The sequence below is a fragment of the Gopherus evgoodei genome, chromosome 2 (assembly GCF_007399415.2).
Source record: "Gopherus evgoodei ecotype Sinaloan lineage chromosome 2, rGopEvg1_v1.p, whole genome shotgun sequence".
Taxonomy (NCBI): domain Eukaryota; kingdom Metazoa; phylum Chordata; order Testudines; family Testudinidae; genus Gopherus; species Gopherus evgoodei.
Window position 1 is genome coordinate 89,239,295 of NC_044323.1, and position 22,359 is coordinate 89,261,653.

A 22,359-nucleotide genomic window follows, 5' to 3' on the forward strand; every position below is an offset into this window, starting at 1 on the left:
TCATTTAGATTCAGTCTTTTTTTAATAAATTAATGTCATTCAAAATACAGTGCCAGAACATGATGCAGCTGAACATGCTAGTAAGGTTGTCATGAAGCACCTGTGTTCATGTTAGATTGGCGGCGCCCCGCTACTGCTAGTGGTTCCTGGGATTAATGCCAGAGCAGCACTAGTCATCTGCTCTCCTGCACACAGCGTACAGAATATTCCTGAACAATTCGCTCCCCCCACCCCAAGGTAAAAAACCTGATAGCTAAGGGATATCTATACACAATCACACTACAGTAATGCTTGTTATTAAATTAACAAAAAATAAAGACCTGGTTAATCCACACTAAAACTTTGTTTTACATTGGAAAAATACATCAGCAGCAGGAAGTATTATACATGAGCCAATGTTACTGTAATACAGAATGTGGAGGCATTTATTGATTAAAGCTCCACACAGACCCGCACTATGAGTGGCTAGCAATTCCTATTGCAAGCCCAGCAATTTAAGTCCACATCTGGTAAACCACCAGCTGCTTGGAAGACCTGTATTCTAAACAGACAGGTATAAGTTAGTGAAAATAGAATACATGCACTTAATAATACACCTTGACTGAACCTGCAGTCATTCTGCCCTGCATGTTACCGTACAAAGGAAGATCTACCCTTCCTACCACAGGTAGATCCATGGGATTTGTTTATTTTTATTTTAAATGGCGTTACTATACCGATACGGATATTGGTGTTAAGTGCAGCACATTCCATTACTTAGGCCACACTGAAAATTATATAACGAGCACTAAAGTAGAATATCCAGAAGTAGTTCAAATATAACTGGAAGATATTTTCAGAACATTTGTGACATACCATCCTAGCAACAATAACTGCTTTTGTGATTTTTCTTGAACTGAAAGACTTCATAGGACTAGAAATTAATTCTTCAGACAGTAGTCAGATGCTTAAGCTCATGATATACATATAGGTTTCTCTCAGTTATCAGATAGTATCTCAGATTATGGAAGCATATCTGCTTATAAAAGTCACTGATTCATACTGAATGACTGCAAATGCTATGTAGGGCATAAAAATACAATTATGAAAGACAGGTTTAATGTTCCAATTTCCAGTCCTGTTCTTTCATTAAAGTTTCTATTTCAAGGTAACTCAGCCCAGAAGCAGGTGTGCAGTCTCTAATTTGGGAGCTATACGGGTGGCAGGGTAACCATCTCCCCATCCAGCTCAAACTCATCAGCCCCATCTGGTGAAAAGAGATATGTTGGAGGTTTCCATGGGGACTCTTCAAGACAAGATGGATACAGCTTTCCTACAGTGCATCGGAAGTCTTTTCCTAAGTCCCAGAGCACACGTTCTGATATATGCTGTCGCAAAGACCACCGATCAAGCTCCAGATCATATTGGTAGGTGGCATACTTGGCTCTCTCATTCATGTGGGTTTCTCGTATGAAGACACACAAAGAATTGGAGATTACAACAGCTCTAACACAAGGGTCAGAATACCGCTTGGCAGGGATATTAGCTGCCATCCTCCATTCATTTTTATTCACATCGTAGACTTCCACAGTTACAGAAGACCCATCTACAGTGCTAGTTGGGAGTCTTATACCAGAATTGCTGCCAATATGCAACCCTCCAATATAGAATATTTTGTCACCAAAAGCGGCAGCAGAAGCAAAGCATCTACTAGTTTGTCTCATAGCCATTTCTATCCAAGCATCCGACCTGGGAAAGTAACAGTACATCAAGTTGTGGGCCATTACATAAATGCAGTTATGAACCGCTACTGCTGTACTCCACTGCCATGCACAAGGCAATGGGCTTACCATGGTCCATTCATCTCTCTCAGTATCATATCTCTCCACAGTTCTTCTGTTTAGTTCTCCACCTACACTATCTCCTCCAATTGCATAGATGTATCCTTCACAACAGACCAAGGATGGCTTTATACGAACAAACAGCATTGGAGTCTTTGGAAACCAAGTGTTTTGCTGTGCATCAAACCAGTAAAAGCAATTCACAGTTCTGAAGGCAGCCTGAAGTTTGCTAGTTTTACTGTGATTGGTTTTTGTGTTTTTCAGAGGAACTTGCCCACCTGCTATATAGATATCATTATCAGGAGTTACAAGTGTTCCAACCTTATGCAAGTCAGCAGGAGGATTGCAAAGCTTGTAAACTTTTTCTGCCTGGGGGCTGTAACAGACAGAAGAGTAAAGACTACCAGGGTTTTCAGCAGCAGCTTCAATGAATATCATCATCTCCTCTTTAGTCATACCAAGTCTTGGTTTGAAAAATTTGGGCATAGATTTGTATAATCCTTGCACTACCACTGATTTATCATTAGGTGGTAATCCTTGAAACCAGGCTCGCTGTGTTACTTCTGAAAGTGCATCAATTCTGATTTGACTAAGAACAGAGGACAAATACTGTGATCGTGATTCTGTGTTGTATTCCAGCCATAACATAGCAGCTTCACGAACTGTCTCCTCTTTTTCCACATTTAAGTTGTCACTGCTTAAAATATCTACCAGTAGATCATGTGACAGTTGCATGAAAGCATCTTGGTGGTACACAGCAGTGAACTTGTGCTCTACCATTCTCTTAGCACTTTGTTTTAATTCTTCACAGCTGAAGAGATCAGCAAAACTTAATAACCGCACACAGTTCTCTGCATTTATTTTTTTAATTAAATATTCTCGACATCGCTGTAACACATCTTCTACCTGTAATGCAAAAACAACAAAAAAAACAACAACACACACCACTTAAGTAGAGTAGACAAAGACCTATTCCTTTACCTATAAACAAGATGAAAAAAATCCAAAAAAGGAAGAATACTGCACTGACACTGCTAGTAACAGCAGCTTCTTGAGCCAAGAACATGTCACTCCATCCAGAAAGATACATGAAATTTGACTACACAATTTGATTTTTTTAAAACACTGCCATATTTACCTGACATGCAAATTGTTTGATCCTCTACCTGTTTGTGCATTTTACTTAGCTTCTTACAAAATTAAAGTGATAGAAATTGTGTTTAATTCCATTCCTTCAGAAACCATATAAATAGGTTGGCTGTGGGATTATTCTGGTAATGGCTGTCCACACTAATATGAACAAACTTGATAGAATAATTTTAAAAACTACTATCTTTTTAAAAAGAGACAAATGGGATGTAATTGAAATTTAAGGAAAAAATTAGAACCACATATTTTGGTACAGAGATTGAGCAGTTATCATGCATTTTTACTCAAAATATACATGATGTTCCTACCTGTAAGAAGCAAGCAGTCTCATAAAGCTGTTCTACCGTGCTGTCACTTATTGCCAAGTTACCCGTGTATGCATAAGTTATTATAATTTGTAAAGTGGCTGCATCCACATTCCTCAGATGTACATGTGTTTGTTTACTTTCACTTAGCCCACTCATGAACATGGCTCTGAAGAGAAAAATACTACATTAAGACTGACAAGGACACATACTGTAATCTTAAGTAACTGCTTTTGTTATTTAATCACTCCAACCACAAAAGAGAAAGACACCTAAAAATTTCTTGTCATTTCATTCAAACTTTAAAAATTCCTAATGTGATTTTCCATTTACATTCATGTTGTACTTACCTTAGATCACACAGCATTTAACAAACGTTTTAAAAAAGTTTTTCCAATTATATTAGTAACTTCAGTGTTCTCTATACATTAATATTTATGTAAGCTACCACCCCATTTTTACTCCTGTGGGAATTCTGCATCCAAAAAATTAAAAATTCTGTCGTCAATATTTATATTTTGTCAAAACAACAATAGAATCACATCAGTTTCAATTATTTTTGGTCATTTCAAGATGTTTTTTGATAAACAGATTTCTTACTAGGCATATTAATACAGAACTCTTGAGTAATAATTCATTTAAACTACAATACACAACCATATTTCCCCCACCCCTCAGCAGCAGTGCAAAGGCTTGAGGGAGGAAGGGGTAAGGGAGGAGCTGAGGGAGGAGGAAGTAAACTGCTGGGAAGGAGCCTGGGTGTGAACTTTGAGGGTTGTTGGGTATCGGTGGGAAAAGCGTGGAACAGGTTGTTGTTTTTTTTAGAAGGGGCATGGAGGGATTGTTATGGAGCTTCCCCTGCAAACCCTGGCTGACCCCTAGCCTCTCCCATTCGTCAGGCACATCTGCCCCGTCCACATGTTCTTGCACCCCCATCCACGTGTCTCTCCATTCCCATGTCTCTCTGTGCCCCGACCCAACCACATCCCTGTCCCTATGTGGCTCTTATGCCCTCCCCATGTCTCTGGTCCCCCACTCAGCCACCACCTGTCCCTGTGTGTTCCTGCACCCCCTCCCTGTCCCCAAGTCTCTGTGCCCCCACTGAGCCACCATCTGTCTCTATGTAGCTTTGCACCTCCCTGTGCCTCCACTCCCATTCAGCCACTGACCAGTCTGTCCTCCTCCACTAGACCTTACGAGCCGTTGACCCCCCCCGGCCCTTCCCCCACCAGCATCCCACGCTCTCTCCATAGCCCATGTCCTGACAGGCACTGGGAAGGCAGGCAGGCTCGCTCTCTTTCCTAGCTGGCCAGGAGTTGCTGTTGTGTTCCATCGCCACAGCACTCTCTGGTGGGCAAAAGGCGGAACTGCAGCAACATTTCAGCACAAGTTTTCTCCAAAAAAAAATTAAAACTATGCATGGCTAATTAATTATGTACATGTGCAGTAGCGCAGAATTCCCCCAGGAGTACATTTTAAACCATAAGCAGGGACTGACATGACATGGTTGCTTACTTGGCCAGAAAAATAGAGAAATATTTTACACTGTCATTTTACAACAAGGACAGACGCATTCTCCAGCAAAAGTTGCTAGAAACAAATGCAGAAAATGCTTCATGAAAAATACATGTGGTTCTGATTTTGTTTTTTAAAGAAACTCATATGGCTACCTTCTGCATCTTATGTAGGATACATAAGAATTTACATTAGGTCAGGGGTACAGAGAGGTGCTTGGGTTGATAGAATTGCCTTCCATGTAAGTCTTTACCCATTTGTTAAACACAGTGGACTCTTTTCAGATTTGGAAGTCTGGCACACATTTTTTCTGCCATTGTTCCCCCCTCTCCCCGCCCCAGAAATCAATACCTGCATAAGTCCCTTCCTGAGACTGGAAGGTCAGCTTTAAAGTTTTAAAAAAGTGAAATACAATCACAAAAGAGGATGATTTTGTATCTTTCTTTACATATATAATATATACCACTTACTTTACTTGCCTAATTTAATTCTGACAAGTGTTGTAAGCACCACAAGTGCTATGCTTTGTTAGTGTATGCACTAGCAGCTGATGAGACAAGAACGTAAGAGTTCTTTTATTAAATCAGTATTTACAACAAAAGTGTGTAATTTTGCTTATGCACAGTTTAGCATTAAGGGTAGTATTGAAAACTTGAATGTGACCGTTTCTTGTCTTTCTGGTGTTTACATCAACCTTACCTTTGCATTACAAAGATTTGATTTAAGAGGTTATTTAAAATGAAAGCGAAGAAGAAGAAGAAAATAGGGAAAGAGTGACACCACTACAAAATGTCACACCCCTTCCATACCTGGTGCCCAACTTCCTATTCTAATATACAAAACAAGCACATCTTAGAAAGAGGTCTGACTGTATATTCTAATCTAATATTTTATGAGGGCTTTCATAGTTTCCAACACTGACATCTTGTGACTACTAGCCATCCACAATTTGCGTCTGACCAAATTTAATGGCTTGTTATTTCTAGAACTGCTGGAACTCCTGAGCCAGTTACAAATACCATCTGAAAGCAGACAGAAGCATTATTAAGTAGGGCTGTCAAGTGATTAAAAAAATTCATCGTGTGATTAATCACACTGTTAAACAACAGAATATCATTTATTTAAAATATTGTTGGATATTTCCTACATTTTCAAATGTACTGATTTCGGACTACCAGTACTCTCCTCCTCCACTAATAGGAGGCAATGGGTGGGGTGTGATGAGCCCGCCACTGAAACCCCCAATCTTTCAGAAGCCAGAGAGATTCTAGGGCTTTAAGTATCTAAACAACCAGAAACTGAGTCCATGAGCAAGTCTCAAGGACAGCACCTTGTTGTAATTTCCTTTTCCAGGAACTTCACTATGAGAAAGGGAAAAAAAGATTTCTCTTATGCAGATCCTGGGCAGTAGGGCTTTGTCATCAATTTTTGGATAGTAAATGTAGTCCTTTTAGGTAACTAAGCTTTTTGAACCTGCATGTGACTGAACAGCTCTCAGGGAAAGGAAAGATCAGAAGTTACAAAACAAGAGCCATTATATTCTGCATGTGTAAAACAGTTTATCTAGAAGTTGAAGGGATATAAGTAAACAATGGGAGGACGTAGAAGACAATGCAGGAAAAAGACAGACATATGAAAGACAAGATTGGTGGTATACTGCATTTACAAATATTTATAAAATAGATAAAATGTACATAAATTTTACTCCTGAAAATTGTTGTGCCTCCTTAAGACATTTCCTTTGCAATCAGTAATTTTCACTGTGGATGATAAGCTTGTTTTTCAGGCTAGAGATGGTTTTATTCAAGACAATCTTAATTTCAAGACTAGGGTCTGTTTCCTAATCGCTTAGAAAAATATCAGTATACTTTGTTCCAGTGGACAGAAAAAACCTCCCACACCACTTTCCTCCCTTCATAAATCAGCTAGCTGAGCAATAGGCATTGGGGAAGAAGTGAAAGACACTCCTCTAGAGTAGTTTGGGATCTGATATTCCCATTTTGTTAGGAAATATAAGCCAAGATAAAACCATGTCAGGCTGCGTATGAGAGACAGCCAAAAATTTCAGAACTCACCAACACTGCCTCCAACTCCCACAAAGAGAGCGAAGCAGTCAGCAGCAGATTTTGTTGTGGCCATGACAGCCTCCAAAGCATAGGCGGAGATTGCAAGGAGCAAAGCAGCAGCTCCTTCCTGCAGTGCCCAGTTGTTGTGACTGAATAGTTGTTACCAAGGGCAGTGAAATGGGCTACTTTGGTGTTTACACTGGGGGCTCTGGGCAGCTCCTCTGGAGAGGTGTGGGGCCAGTGTGCATGGCACAGGATGCAGCTCGTTAGTGGAAACAGCTGCAGCATTCAGTTGCCAAGGCATTCCCCTGGGCAGCTCCCCTGCTCCTGACTCACCAGGGCATGAGGAGCTTGGGACTCCGCAGGTGGCTGGTAAGTTTGGGCTATGGGAGGCAGTGACAGAGAGAGAGAGAAAGAGAGTTGTCAGACCGGCCATGAAGAGTTGGCGGCCGCACGTTAAGGCCACCAAAATTTTTTGTTATGAGAACCCCTACACTACAGAATACTCCAGACGCACATCTTCAGAGATCACTGCCATCTTTGCCTCAAGGGCCAAATGTATAGAATAGTGGTTTTCAATATTCTCCATACTGTGAAACCATATTACAAAAGGAAAAGAAGTTTGGGGAAACCCAATTCTAGCTAGCTATAAAGAAAGGAAGGATGCTTGTGACCTCCAGGTTGGGAATCAGTGATACAGAAGATCAAAGGTCATTACTAACTTATCAATCAGTTCCAGACTCTAGTTTCAAGGCTTTCACTTCCAGGGCCAGACAGGCAGAAAAACGTTTCAGTGGCATCAACGTGCATGACACAGCCCTGATCCAAAACCCCAGTATAGGTTAGTTTTTCTAAAACTTGGTATGGAGAAATCCACAAAGATGGTATGAGAACTAATAAATGCACCTAAGAGAAATCCCTTTTAAGAGGATAAACACAACAGGACCTAGTGGATTTAAAAGTTCACTAGCACCACAGTAAAGAACTGGATAGCACTGGCACAGTACGAATCTCGGGATTAAAACAATACTTAATCCTCCATCCTGGTGGGGGCCCTCTTTGAAACCCAAAGCAGAGGTTCTGGCTTCTGCTGTGCCTATTTTTATCATCCAACTCAAAACATGAAGTTGTAAGCTTCCTCAGAAATCCCTGCATTTAAAAGGAGCAGAAGACATTTGTTCAAGGAGCACAGAGAACGAGGAGCGTATTGGGGGAGGTGATATGGGGACTGTTTCCTCTCAGTGGGGAATCCCTACTCACCTTAGCTTATTTTAGAACCATATCAACAGAAAGGACAACATATACTAAATGTCTTGCTTATCTGAAAAAAGCTGTTCCACATGCTGAAGATAGGAAATGAACTGCATTACACAGCCTAAACTAACCCCAGAATGGGGCTGCTGATCATTTTTTTATTTTTTCCTTTCTCCAAATGATGGATGGCGATGCAGTGTCTTTGGCTGGAATAAGTCATAAGATGGTAGAAAACCCTACTTTGACCTTTCAGTGTTACTATTACTTGAAATATTTAAGATCTCTGGTATTCACTTCAGATTTCCAGCACTAAATCTTTAAATTGTTGGGCTGTACATTCATTTTTAACTATGTACATCTAGCACTGCTTACAAAACAGTACAATATGTCTTTACCTGAATGAATGAATCATGATTTGAACACTTACCTGAAATAAGAGCTGCATGTTGCAAGAACCATCTTATGGCAGGGGAATTCAGTGCCCTCAACAATCAACACTATGTCAGTTAGCAATTGCTGTTCATAGAACAATTTTAACTGCTCCAGCAAGGATACAGCATATTCGGTATTGATCTGCCTTTCATCCTGAGTAGACATGACTGTATTCCATTAATATTTCCAGGACTAGATTAGAGAGGCAAGGATCTTTCTGCAGGAGAAAGGTCAAATGAATGTTTCTGGCATAACAAGAAGAAGAAACTGCAGGAGCTGTTTGTAGCCTTTAGAAATTATATCAATACATTAGGCAGTGTTCTCTTGGACTGCTGTATCAAGAATGTTTCAGACTTCGACCTACTACTAGGTCATCACACATTGATTTGGTGTCACAATCTGTTCTCTCGAGACTTTTTCAAGAGTGTTTGCAGAGCTCCTGCTGAGATTTGAAATGGCGCAGCACATTAACGAGCAAAAGTGAGGTCTGAGGTAGATTTCGTGGAAACATCTCATGATCAGTGGCTGCAAGCAAGAAAATAAAATTGGTTCACAAATTAGTACCTTTTAAAAGCACAATTTCTTGTTTCACAGTTCTCCTGCCTAAAATGGTTGCCTTGAGTATATGTTGTTTGAAATACAATTTTAAATGCCACACACATTTCTAGAAAGATATCGAAACAAGCGCAAAATTATCTAAAGGTTAAAAATACAGAGAAAGGCAGAATAATTTGTACATGATTTTTTTTCAAGTTAAGGATCCTAGATCTAGGAAATAGAACAGAAAAAATAAATTTTACGTCAGTACAACTCTACAGCTGAGAAGTGAAAATCAAAGTCGGACGACAAAGTTAAGATTCACTTGGCAATACTGCACATTTATAACCGTATTCCTCTCTCAGAAGTACCTTACATTCTTAATTATTTTTTTTAAGTGGTAGGAACTCCTTCATTTACTCCAGCTAATAGTAAAGAGAGCTACCATCTATAAATTTACGATTTGTATTGCATCCCAGCATTAACAAAATTATTTTGCCTGCACTATATGCTTCAAAATAACTTATCAATATTTTAATATTACAGATGCCTTTCTATAGTTAAGAAACTAGCTTCCTATTATAACTAGTCATATTTCCCATATTCCACCCAACCTTCAACAAAACTACACCTGTCTACCTATTTTGCATGCCAGATCTAATCTCTTCAGGAAAAAAAATTCTACTATAGGACAAGTGGAACTTGGGACATGGGGTTAAAATATATTTTATTTTTTTCTAATTTTTGTTTGGATCACTACATATCTCCAAAATGGCTTCACCTAACTTTACACTTGACTTATCTTGCTAGATTTCAAGAAGTGTCTCACTATATGAAGAAAAAAGTTTTAAAGAGCAGTTCAAGGCAAAAAAGTTTCTCAAAGGTATTTCAGGGAAAAAAAATTCCAATTAAAGTTGGACGAATCACTTCAGTTAAGAAGTCATAAGAATGCTATTATTCACAAGAACTTCTCATATTAAAGAGCCTGGAAATACTAAGTTAATACCCTTTCACATAAAGAATGTAATTGTATTTAGGTGACCTTAATGATACCCTTAGTATCAGCCTTCCAAATTCCTTATAATCTTAAAATTGTAGAAGACGTGTACAGTTTTCAGATAGAATACTGAAAATGAAAAGCACTGGTTGAATATATGCATCTCCAATACCAAGATGATGCTTGGTTACTACATTAAGTGCTATAATTTTCAGATCTGGACTTAGAGTGTTTGTATACATAGCCAGCTGCTCAGACGCTATGGTGATGGTCATTACAAAAAACTAAGCTATACAAAGTCAAACCATTAAACTGGTGGTAGTCACTGACTAATCCCCTGCAACCAAAGTTAGTTGAAGTGCTAAACTAGTTTTTGACAGAAGTAGTGTCTCCTCTGCAGATGCAGAGTGAATATTTAATCAACTAGTTCAGTTCAATGACTAGTTCAATTCCCAATTGGTTTCTTCACTCTGAATGAAAAAGCAAGAAAGCTTGTTTTCCTCTTCCAGCTTATAAATAAAAACTAGGTGTGAAAGGATGAGATCTACTACTATAAAATTGTGAGAGACATGGTGACCAAGAACAATCTGGTTTAATTCACTAACTACAGATAACTTACTTTGTTTAAACAGATTTTCAGCTTGCTCATTTAAATCATGATTAAAATTTGTGATTTAAATTGCTTTGATTTTAATCAATCCACCTTGCTCAAGTGACAATTGTTGGTATCACTATTTGTGAACAGTCAAATTGCCTTCAGCAAGTTGTTAGTGTTAAAAATGAGAGTTTTGGAATCTGGAAACAATAAGTGGCTTCAACTGCTCAATCCTGCATTCTTTTAAACCAGGTTGAGGCTTTGCAGAACTTAAAAATGTGTGCTTCAAACATATTAGTGGACTACATAATAAGTGCTGGGTTGGTTTTTGTTTTGCTTTTTAAATGCCGCAACTGGTAAGTTGTATTTGAATCTTACAAAACACAAAGAATTAAGGTCCTGATGCTGCATATACTTAATGATATGAACAGTTCTACTGATAAGTTAAGCATCAGGGGCTAAAATTGTATTTTTACTGATTTTTGATACCATAGAGTCTTCATCACGTCAAAAAGAGGTGCTTCAGCATTAAGAATAAAAATGTAGATTTCCAGTAACCTAGATCATGAACTTTATAGACATACGCCAAAATCAGGAGCCAAATTTTAAGCCCCCAAGCACGTTTGAGCATGGGGGGGGGGTGAGGGGGAGAATTTCAAAAATATCTAATGGACTTAGGAGCACGAGTCCCATTGACTTGAAACTGCAAACCCTGAAGGAAAATAGCCTGCTTGAAGCATTTCAGCTTTCTTGATGTTTGGATGTTCAATATACACACAGGTGGTGTCGGCTGCAAATATAGCAGAAATTTTTTGCTAATTCTCAATTTTGTGCTTGTATTGTTTTCACAGTTAAGAATTTTAGTGAGGCTCCGGATTTGTCTCTCTCAGAGATGAGTATTTAAGCCTGAAAATTTAGAAAGTTTTCTGAGAGTCTACTTATAATTAGGAAACTAAAGAAAGCCATATAAGACATCCACTGTAAAACTATACTATAAAAAGACAGTAAAAAACTAGCGATGTAAATATTGAATGATTTAATACATCTACCCAAGTGAAACATATGTACAGATAAGAAATTGATGAGTTAAGACAAAAGTAAGAAACAGATTTGGGAAGTAGTGAAAGACAAAAATATAGCTAGACAAAGACTTCAAACAAAAACTAGGGAAAAATATTTGGAAATTTTCCATTTTCCAAACATTTTACAAGAAATGAGAAGGAAACGGTAAACTGTAGTATAGGAAAGACAAAGGGGTGAGAAGAGAAAGGAAAGAGTAAAGATGCACAGTGCATCTTTACTTGGATTGATATGAACTTTTATAATGAAAACAGAAGTGGAAGGAAGCCAGAAAGGAAAAGGAGCTATAAGAAAAGCACGGTAATTTATTTTGCATAAAGAGTGGATTGTCAAAGAAATGTTACAATTTAAATTTCTCACACAACAGACAATACACAACCAGAGGAGACGTGGTGGCATAGGATTTTTACTCTGGCAAACAAACGCAGTCTTTGAGCTATTAGGTGCTGGAAACATTATTCAAGTACCTGCTTGTAAGTAACACCTTGATAATGAGTGATACATAACTGGAAAAAGTAACACATTGAGGCTATGTTTACGCTATACACCACTGGTGGCAGTTACATGTCAGTGAAAGGCTCTGGTAAAGGGTAAGCAGCAAGGAAAGATATCCTCAGTTCCGGAGCCTTTCACCGCTGCCAGGAAAGGCATGGGGAGGGGAGGATGAGAGACCTAGGAAAGGCTAGGCCTTTTTTTGCTGCCTGAGTCTTTCACTGCTATGGGGAGAGGCTCCAGCAACAGGGAGTTGGCAGATCCTTTCCCTACAGTGCAGGAAAGGCTCTAGCAGTAGGACACTATACTGCTATTATGAGGAGAGATGATTTGGAGAAGTAGAGACACACACAGGATACATACTCAAATACATACCCACACCCTCCAGGCATGTCTTTACTCATCTAAATCATGCCATATGCTCTTCACTGCTATTTACAACCATACTGGGGAGAAGATGGATGGGGAGGGGAGCTACACAGGTACATATACAACACGCTGCTGAAAGCAGCATGCAGCATAGCCATACCTTTACATTACAGCATTAAAAGTTTAAAACACATCAACAGAAACTAACTTTGGAATTAACATGCATTTCTGTGAATGTACCTAAGGCTGTTATAATTTAAGTGTCACTCAAATACCAGAGCAGGGTGTGGTGATGTTTTTGTTTGTGGTGGGGCAGCGAGGAGACAGGAAACAGAGAAGGGTAAGAGAAGAACTGTTGTACTAACTACTTCCTGTACTCCTAGACACTAACATAAACTGCTAACTTGATACAGACTTTCAAGTTTCTAGTGAACTTAAATGTGGAAGTCACCAACAGATGTAAAAGGATAGCAGGGTTCTGGGTCAAAAAGCAAAGGCGTTTCATGTCAAGTCACAGCTTACATTATACCAAATCAATATACCCTACTGCTGTATCATTGTAATGAGACTTCTACCCCAGTAGCTAATGTATAGTATGTCTTAATGCACAGCCTAATCCTTTTGAAAATCTTCCTGTTTCAGGGCTGGGAAAGCTCTTCACACATTCAAGAGTTCTGCAGCCACTGTTTGTCACACCATAGCTGCACAATGATGTGGTCTCACCAGTCAGTGCTCGTTTCCTGGGCCCAAAAATGGCACTCAACAGGGTCAAGGTGATGCACAACTGTTGCCGGCAACTGCAAACTGCTCCACTCTATGTCTTCTAGCAGGGCTGCTTGCATGGCATCACATTGTTACATGCACTGCCTTCTGTATCAGCTGTGTAAATACTGCAGGATAAGGGGCAAGGTGTTTGTAATGCTTACAACAACACTGTACAGCTGATTGAGGCCCATGCTTACCATGCTATAGCATCAGAGGAGGTAACCTATGCTTATGAAAAAGGCTTGGTTTGTTTTGGGGAGGGAAGGATAGCTCAGTGGTTTGAGCATTGGCCTGCTAAACCCAGGGTTGTGAGTTCAAAACTTGAGGGAGCCACTTAGGGATCTGGGGCAAAAATCAGTATTTGGTCCTGCTAGTGAAGGCAGGGGGCTGAACTGAATGACCTTTTGGGGTCCCTTCCAGTTCCACAAGATAGGTATATCTCCATATATATATATATGTTTGCCACTGATTTCAGGGAGAGAGGAAGTACATTATGGGAGGCTAACACCATGTTCCCATAGCCACCCATGCCAATGTTTTGGTCCCATAAGCCATTGCAAGCCCGACCCAAAATTCCACTCAGCTACATGCACTATAGGATAGCTACCCACAGTGCAGTGCTCCGAGCGTCGATGCAAGTCCTGCTAGTCCTGCACTGACAAAATGAGCATAGTGTGGCCACGCAAGACAGAGGCTCTATGCTAACTCACATGAAGTTGACTTAACTTTGTAGTGTAGACATGGTCTTAGTTCTACCCAAATAACTCAAAGCCCTATTGACATTTAGTGTCTAGGGCCTAGTTAAATCCTGGCTAAGAAATAAAGTTTTGATGAGAACACTGACACTGTGATTCAGGTGAGAAACTCCAGTACCACCTCTGTTATGGGTCTGAATGAAAACAGATGACAACTTTTTCCATTTCCACTGACGGTTGTGAAAGAAACAACCAACCATTAAAATAATACAACTCACGATTCTAATATATTTTAATTTAAAATATCTTTAACAAGCAGAACAAATCATGTTTTTAAGGACTCAAAAGTCAAGTCTGTTAACTTTCACATCACTGGGTTAAGGTTCCATGAAAGAACTGGTTGTGTGCCAAGCAGTAAGCTTTCTGAAAGGTCTAGTTGAGGGTGGATGACTGAAAGCCAAACCTATGCAGTGGCAGAAGATACATCAGCAGACTGGTGAACCTGGGAGAAAACAAGTTGAACCTGCGAGAAAAACTACCAAACACTTAAACAACATAACCTTGATCACTGTCAGAAATGATCTGAAGGTACTTTAGAGGTCAGTTGCAGAAAGTGTATAGACTCATAGACTTTAAGGTCAGAAGGGACCATTATGATCATCTAGTCTGACCTGCACAATACAGGCCATACAATCTCACCCATCCACTTCTATAACAAACCCTTAACCTATGATTGAGTTACTGAAGTCCTCAAATTATGGTTTGAAGACCTCAAGCTGCAGAGAATCCTCCAGCAAGTGATCTGTGCCTCATGTTGCAGAGGAAGGCGAAAAACCTCCAGGGCCTCTGCCAATCTGCCCTGGAGGAAAATTCCTTCTCAACCCCAAATATGGCAATCAGTTAAACCCTGAGCATGTGGGCAAGACTAACAGGCCAGCACCCAGGAAAGAATTCTCTGTAGTAACTCAGATCCCATCCCATCTAACATCCCATCACAGACCACTGGGCATACCTACCTGCTGATAATTTGGCAATTAATCAAAGATTAAATTGCCAAACTTAGGCTATCCCATCATACCATCCCCTCCACAGTATATGAAGACTGTGAACCACCTATGAAATATCAGATCAGAGATGGGCTCCCCTGTTTAGAGCAGATGGTCAGTCTGAAATTAACTCCTTTCAACATTGTGTGGGAATTCCTTCCAGAGGGCCATGAGAATCTCTGAAGTACTCAGCCTTCACGTTGTCCACATCTGGACTGAATTTTACTGCCAATGTTGGCAGTTTCACTCTGAGATGTGCATAAGATGTTATATTTGTGGAAGAGGCCAGGAGTCCTCTGGTGGGATAGCACAAGCTTAGAATTCTTCGGGAGGACAACTCATTAAGAGTCCATGAATTTCAAGAAAGTGCCCATGACCATGGGAAAACCAGGATAGCATATGTAAAGAAGATCCTTTACGTTAAGTCAGGACATGCATGAACATCATGTTTATTGAACAACATCTCATGGCCAGTCATCTAATAATATAGCAGCTCTCAACTTGGCACAGTATCATCATCCCTATTTTACAGATGGGGAAGCTGAGGAACAGAGTGATACAGCACCTTACTCAAGATCATCCAGCAAGCCAGTGGCAGAGGTCTCCTGAGTTCTAGTCCAGTGCTCTATTCACTAGCTACACTGCCTCCCTATGCATGAAGGCCTTTAGAGGTAAAGCAGCCACATCTGATATGCTTGGTGTAACTAAGATCAAAAAGACTGATAAGTGGATATTCCCTAGGAAAAAAGTATTTTCCATAATTTTTTCCAATCGCTATATAGAAATAGATATCTTAAGTTTGAATGGGAAATGAGTATAGATGATGGAAGCTAGCATTACAATATGTGAAACTTGACCTTTCTGAAAAAGCTGCTCAGATTTTGGAGAGATGATGGGACAAAAAAATCTTCTCCAGTAGAAGGACAATGAATAAGATTATCCCCTATGTCCAACTGTGACACCTGACGACCCAACTCCTTTAATGGAGTCTTTTTCTGGTCTGCGTCTCTGGTCTCATGACAGGAACACCTAAAGAGGCACTGGTGGGGAAGAGGCTGGAGTGGACTGGTAGCATATTCAAGCAGAATTATCTCAATTATCCACTAATCCACAGCAGTACCATATCAAGCTGCAACAGAACCAACCATGTGACAGGAAGTATTAAAAATTAGTGATTTAAAAAATCTAATACATTTTTCTTTTAAAAACTGCTTAACTTTGAAGTTATGACAACCTATGTCAAGACCTAATTTATTAAAATCATTTAAATTAAAGACATGTTGCATCAACGACCTCTCAAACTTTAATGAGTTAAAGGGTGCTGCTTTTTTAATTATATCCAGAACCAGGGGAAGATATTTAACTTTTGGTGATCAACTCAAGTTATATAAACATGTCACACTATTATGGATGGCAGTAAGTGTCTGTTATTTTCAATCTTTATAATGGACCAAGTGCTGTGTTGAACAAAAAAATTTGAATTTATTACTTTTGGTTTCAGTTTAGGAAGCAGGTGCAGAGAAAATTTCTCTTTGTTTGGACAAGTTCAGTTAAAGTTGAGAAACAGACAGAGCTGAAAGACCAGGAAAGCTTGTTTTCCCTCTTCTAATGTATGAATAAAAACCAGGTGGAGGGGATGAGATCTACTAATTCTAATAACTTGAAAAACATGGAGAGCCAGATTTGTAAAGGTATTCTAGGTGCCTTAAACATATCCATAGGCATCTAATGAGATTTCTCAAAAGTACTTATCCATATATTTAGGCACCTAGATACCTTTGAAAATCTGGTCCAGTGTGACCAGGAACAGTCAATTCACTAACTACAATGAATACCTCCTCTTCTGCTTAATAAATCAGTTTTAAAAGCAAAATATGTTTTGATCAGCTAGTTTTTCTTATTATCCAGCACAACTGAGATAATTAAAATAAATTTCAGTTTTCCACTTTTAATAGAATTCCAATTTTCATCCAAATGCCGCTCACAAATAAGCAAAAAAATCTAGTAAATAAGTATGTCATTTGCCATCTTCTAACAAAATTTAAGAGTAATGTGAATAAATGTTGAGCGACATAACTGCTTAAATAAGCCTGTATAGATACTGTATTCTCCTAGTACACAAAGTACTACCAAATTTGGTATAAAAGCTATATTTAGTTGCAAATCAACATGCTTTAATATAGTTATACCAACCAACAACAATGAACCTTTCAAGGAAAATACCTGAAAAATACAATGCTAAATAAGATTAAAATTGATCATTGAAATTAATCAACCATACCAAGGGATCTCCATGACAAAAAGTGGAACATCAGGAGAAGCAGAAGTTAGAACTAGCTCTGGACTCTTGGGCAACATGTTAAATATGCAACCTCGTCACTGAAAAAGAAATAGGTGATAGATGAAGCAGTTCCATGCCTTAGATGTTTTCCTCTGCCAGTTCTGATGCTGCCATGGCATCAGTCTTTGTAGAACTGAGTCCTGAAATCTGAAGACACTAGGTAGATTCTGATATTGAAAGAGGAGGACATAAGTTCCAAAGACCTAATAGTGGACCTTGAGACGTCATATGAGCCAGAGTATCTGAAATATTATACAAACCACTCCTAAGACATACTTGGACATTACGCAGTGGTTGCCAGTTTCTTCACTGTCTTATTCTTCTCCTCCTGGAGGAGGTTTACTAGAGAAAATATATCTTCACAAACATGAAAACAGGAAAAAATTGACAGTTTGGCAGCTGGCCACAGAGATTACATCAGGAAGAGACTTTCTACCTCCAAAAGTGAATCTTCTTAACATTCTTATCCATGGCAAGATCTAACCTGTCTAGGGACTTATTTCACTGATTGCTGAACACCACAGGGACAGGGATGTCCTTAGTCAGATCTGGCAGCCCATCAGTAATGGAGAGAATGAATTTCTCTTTCTTGCGCTCTAAGATATTAACAGCCAGTCTCTTCTTGGCTAGATGAAGTTTTCAATTCCAGAACCTCCATCATATATCTTAACTTCCGGAACTGTCTGAAACAGTATGGTGGTGAGACAAGAAATCCAAACATCTGAGTACAGAAATTCAATAAGATTATCGTAAGCTCTGCCCTCAGTGATGTCCTGGAAAAGTAAGAAGGTTGAAAACTGTATCTTACCCTCCCCACAAATGACCTCAAATTGTAAGAGCTAAAATAATTTAACAGCATCTGCACTAACTCAGGCCTTCTTCACAGTCATACAGCCCAAATTCAAAAACTCACCTTAGTAGAGTGGAGTTTGCTATTTGTTTCGTGGCCCAATCTTGTAAAGTACTGAGGGTACTACTCAGCATCTTGCAAAACTGGGCCTTATGAGTCCATGAACCGAACAATTATCCAAGTATGCTTAGACAAGAACTAAAGTGTCTCCATAAGCATGCCTTCTATGCCTAGATCAGGTTATATGACTTGCAAAGATAACGTAATTTTAATACTTAATATGGAATTTTCAAATGCCTCTGTTTCTTGATAATTAACATTCAGTATAAATTGCCTGACTTTTTAACAATGATCTCCCAACTGCTTAACTACAACATTCTTGTAAGGATCTTTAGCCTTATATCCTCTCAGTGTTAATGTTGTTTGAATAGGAATAACTCTACTTGCTCTCCAGCTGAGTCTTCCCAAGTACATTTCTGAAGTAAAGAGACCAATGGAAATTTTAAAAATAAATCTTTTGGGCTTTCATTATATCACAAAGCAGCAAAAAAAAAAAAAAAGTTAACTATTTTTTGGCTTTGCAGCTCACCTTATAAAAATATAAGAATTAGAAAAACCATATAAATCATAACCAAGTTTCAATTTTTTCAAAGGGAGCTAGTGCAAGTGTCCAATCATTTTCTGTCTGCTAAAGGGAAAACTCAAAAGCCAAATATTTAAGATGGGGAAATAATTTGCACATGATGAAAAACATCAAAACTATTCTACATCTTGTGCTAAGCATATTGTATGTTTAAGCTGTGTAGCCACATCAGAAAAGGAAGCAATATGTTAAACAGCAATCAACAGAAGTCCAGTTAAAGCTGAAAACTACTAGCAATCCCTCAAGTTATCCTACACTTGAGCGCTGAGGGAGGCTAAAAGTCACCGGAAGAAGCAGCAGCACTGTGCATTGATGCCGTTCGATGTGATGCTTACTCCAGGACCGTCTGGACAAGAAAGCAGCGCCATTACCTCCAAGCGCCCTTCGCCTCAAAGGTTCCTATCACAGCTTTACATCCAAGAGGCTCTAAAATCAAAGTTTCACATCCTCCCCGCTCCCTCCCGGCCACGGGCATCAAGTGCAGCGCGCTGCGCCCGGCCCATTGCGACGCTGGGGGGTTACGCAGGCACCGCTGGGACGCGGGCGGCGGTGCCCCCCCGCTGGCTGCTGTTATTGCCGGACTGTTCCGGTGCCCCTCGCAGCCGCAGGGCCGGGCGGGGACACACCCAGCCACAGGCCGCGCGGAGCCGACACGGCAGCGGCGCGGGGCGCTGGGCAGAGCCCGCGGTTACTCCCCGGCACCCAGGAGCCGCTCGTACTGCACAGGCCGCGGCGAAGCGGACGCTGCCCGGGGGCGGGGGTCACGGTGCTGCGCAGCGGCAGGTCCGCAGTCTCCGTTCTCCTTTCTGCCGTGGTAGGGGGGAGGGGAACAAACGCCGCCACCGACGCCGCGTCCCCCTCCCCCGCCATTTGCCCGGACAAACCTCCAGCCGCCGATTCCTCTTCAGCCTCAGCGCCCGCGAGGAAGGATCCGGACAAACCCGGGCAGCGGACAGAGGCGGGCGCGCGCGCGTTCGTTCTCACCTCCTCCCTCAACGTCCGTTAAGATCGGCGGCGCGCGCCCCCGCCATCGTGCGCGCGCGCTCGGATGTGGGCGGCAGGGAACTCGAGCCGCGCTCCCACTGTCCCGCCCTTCCGTTCCTCGGGCCCATGCGCGAGAGAACTCCCTCCGCCCATCCCTTTCGCGCAGGCGCTGTTTCTCATGCGCGCCGGGCTGGGACGCAGGCGACCAGCGCCGCTGTTGACCTCCGGAAACCGACTGCTTTGGGAGACTGCAGAAGCTGGGAGATACGGGCAGTTCGTGGCGTGGGTTGCTGGGAGGGAGGAAGTCACGAGAAGGGACGAGTGCGCCTGCGCTCAAATCAAACCGGCGGGTGGGGTAGGGCAGAGAGAGCGGAGGGCGCCCCCTGCCGACACACAGCGCTCACTGCAGCCCTGCAGCAAGCGCGTGATGCTGAGGTTCCCGCCTGCCAGGCTCCGGGCTCTCTGCCTGGCGGTCCCGTGATGCGCAGAGGGAAGGGGGAACCTGCAGGGGGCGCAGGGGAGTGATAACTGGGGTGGCCCGGAGAGAAGAGGAAAGACAGTTACAGCGTTGGCCCAAGGATGAAACGATCATGCGCTGAGCTTTAAAACGATCCGATTTTTCAAAATAATAAATGTTCGGTGCTCTGTGTCTGCCCTTTGGGGCTTGAGCCTTCAGGCTTCACATTTTCCAGCTTTCCTTTCCACCCAGAGGAGCGCCAGCAATTACTTTACTTTGGAAAAGGAAATGGAAGCTGAGAGTCTTGCATGATCACGCGACTCCCGGAGTGGGCTTAAAGAAAAATATCCTGAGACTTGTGATCAAAACAGCTGGAAACACTGCAACTGAGAGAGAAATCCAGTGGGGAGGTGTGAACAGAGTGAAATCGTAGCTCATGCCCACACAGAGCGCATTTTATGACTGGGGTCTCTATAGGGGATACAGAGCAGACCAACACAGCGTGAGGAGACAAGTGAAAAAATTAGGGAGAAAGTTCCCTACATAGATACAGGCTTTGTCTACACAGGAACCTGAACGACAATTTTGTCGTTCAGAGGTGTGGAAACAACAAACAACAAAAAGTTTTGCTGGCGAAAAGGGCCAGTGTGGACAGCACTTTGTTGGCAGGAGAGCCGGCAAAAGCTCTCCTGCTGACAAAGCTACAGCTGCTCTTTGGGGATGGAAGTTTTTTGTTGGCGGGAGAGCTCTGTCCTGCTAATGAATAGTGGTTACACTGCATGCCTTTTAGCGGCACACCTGTGTCACCAGAAGCTGCCTAGTGTAGACATAGCCATAGAAATTCCAATTCATCCACATTTCTCTCTCTCTCTTCCCATGTGAGTTAATCTCTCCATCCTCACATCATGCTTCTCTTTTTCCTCTCACTGTCCCTGCCAAGAATGATAGGTGCTCTGTAATTCATTGAGGTGTCTCAATTAAGTGACAGAATCCCCACATTTTTTAAATACCTGTGCCTGGATTGGGATCCCAATCATTTTTCTATCATTAATTTTCATACATTCCAAGAGTTGGAGTATATTTTGTAGGAGCAGACACCTCCTTGCTTAAGAAGGTGGACTGTGAATTTCAGCTATCTAAGTCCCTGTGTTGACATATAATATCATTAGTCTCTTATTTTTGTTAGTATTAACAGTGACTAATAAAATCAATAAATAAAATTTGACAAACTTTTTTTTAATGCTTTCTGAGGATTTTTTTTCACAAAAAGATTTTGTTTTGAACTACAACTTTAAGTTCAGGACTGATCATATTTAGTTTTTGCCTGTGATCTACATCAGGTAGGTCACAGTTCTTATACAGATTGAAAATAAAATGCATGGAAGTGTTTGCAGGATTGGGGTACCCATTACCTGGAGTCTTCTGCCTGGGGGTTGGAACACTTGCTGCTCTTCCTGCTCCCTCCATTGGCTACCACTCCCATTGATTGATAGAAAAGGTCCCTGGATCACTATTAAATGAGCCACAGGTGGTGAAGGGAGTGGAAAGTGGTAGTTCTGTTCCATAAACAAGGTGAAGTGAAGGCATAGCTAGTCTCTTGCTGGGCTGCAAGCAGCAGCATGGACCTTAGTTTTGGGAGGACTTTGATGGGGGAGGAATAGCTTACCTTTGTAGGGCTTGCTTTCTTCAAAGGTCAAACTAGCCTTTTGGGTGTCTGGTCTAGAAGAGTGGGTGCAGTAAGAGGAACATGTAGGTTTATGGTGGCTAGTCAATCTGTGTTGAAACTGTGTTCTAGATGGAATCTGAAGGAAAGAGGACTCTGCCCTGAGTGGTTTTCTTTCACCTGAGGAGTGAGCTGTGTACCAATCTGTAACAGGTTGTTGGTTCAACTTTTGTCATTTACTTTTATGAAGTCTTTAGCTGATCAGCATGTCTGTTTCATTTCATACCAGCTAGTGCCAACTGTT

General features: G+C 41.0%; 2 protein-coding genes across 10 annotated transcripts in view; one reads left to right on the forward strand and one right to left on the reverse strand.

Moving 5' to 3' along the window:
- On the reverse strand, positions 1-20,022 carry KBTBD2 (kelch repeat and BTB domain containing 2). Of its 4 annotated transcripts, none has more exons than XM_030551334.1 (5): positions 19,936-19,998; positions 17,399-17,496; positions 8,537-9,066; positions 3,278-3,443; positions 1-2,726 (listed from the first exon to the last, which is right to left on the reverse strand). In XM_030551334.1, exons 3-5 carry the CDS (start codon positions 8,704-8,706, stop codon positions 1,191-1,193), a joined length of 1,872 nt encoding a protein of 623 aa, XP_030407194.1. In that variant the 5' UTR covers positions 8,707-9,066; positions 17,399-17,496; positions 19,936-19,998; the 3' UTR covers positions 1-1,190. The 4 variants fall into 4 exon arrangements, with proteins under 4 accessions (XP_030407194.1, XP_030407193.1, XP_030407195.1 ...); XM_030551333.1 differs by having other exon boundaries at positions 19,836-19,949; XM_030551335.1 differs by lacking the exon at positions 17,399-17,496 and having other exon boundaries at positions 19,936-20,022.
- Positions 19,635-22,359, forward strand: part of LOC115645964 — an 11,705-nt gene continuing 8,980 nt past the window's right edge. For 2 of the 6 annotated variants that reach the window (XM_030551326.1, XM_030551331.1), the window contains exon 1: positions 21,064-22,268. The gene's annotated coding sequence lies outside the window, so the exon portion shown is untranslated. Of the gene's footprint in view, positions 19,735-20,160; positions 20,209-21,063; positions 22,269-22,359 lie in introns of those variants that run through there. The other 4 variants (XM_030551328.1, XM_030551327.1, XM_030551330.1 and 1 more) reach the window with 4 other exon arrangements.

What these genes read in the sequence shown, in the direction of transcription:
- KBTBD2 (XM_030551335.1), bottom strand. Translation starts at nt 8,706, where the DNA reads ATGTCTACTCAGGATGAAAGGCAGATCAATACCGAATATGCTGTATCC. An exon ending in ACATGCAGCTCTTATTTCAG is followed by an intron (nt 3,444 to 8,536) that starts GTAAGTGTTCAA and finishes TTTTCTCTTCAG; the next exon opens with AGCCATGTTCATGAGTGGGC. An exon ending in AGACTGCTTGCTTCTTACAG is followed by an intron (nt 2,727 to 3,277) that starts GTAGGAACATCA and finishes TTTGCATTACAG; the next exon opens with GTAGAAGATGTGTTACAGCG.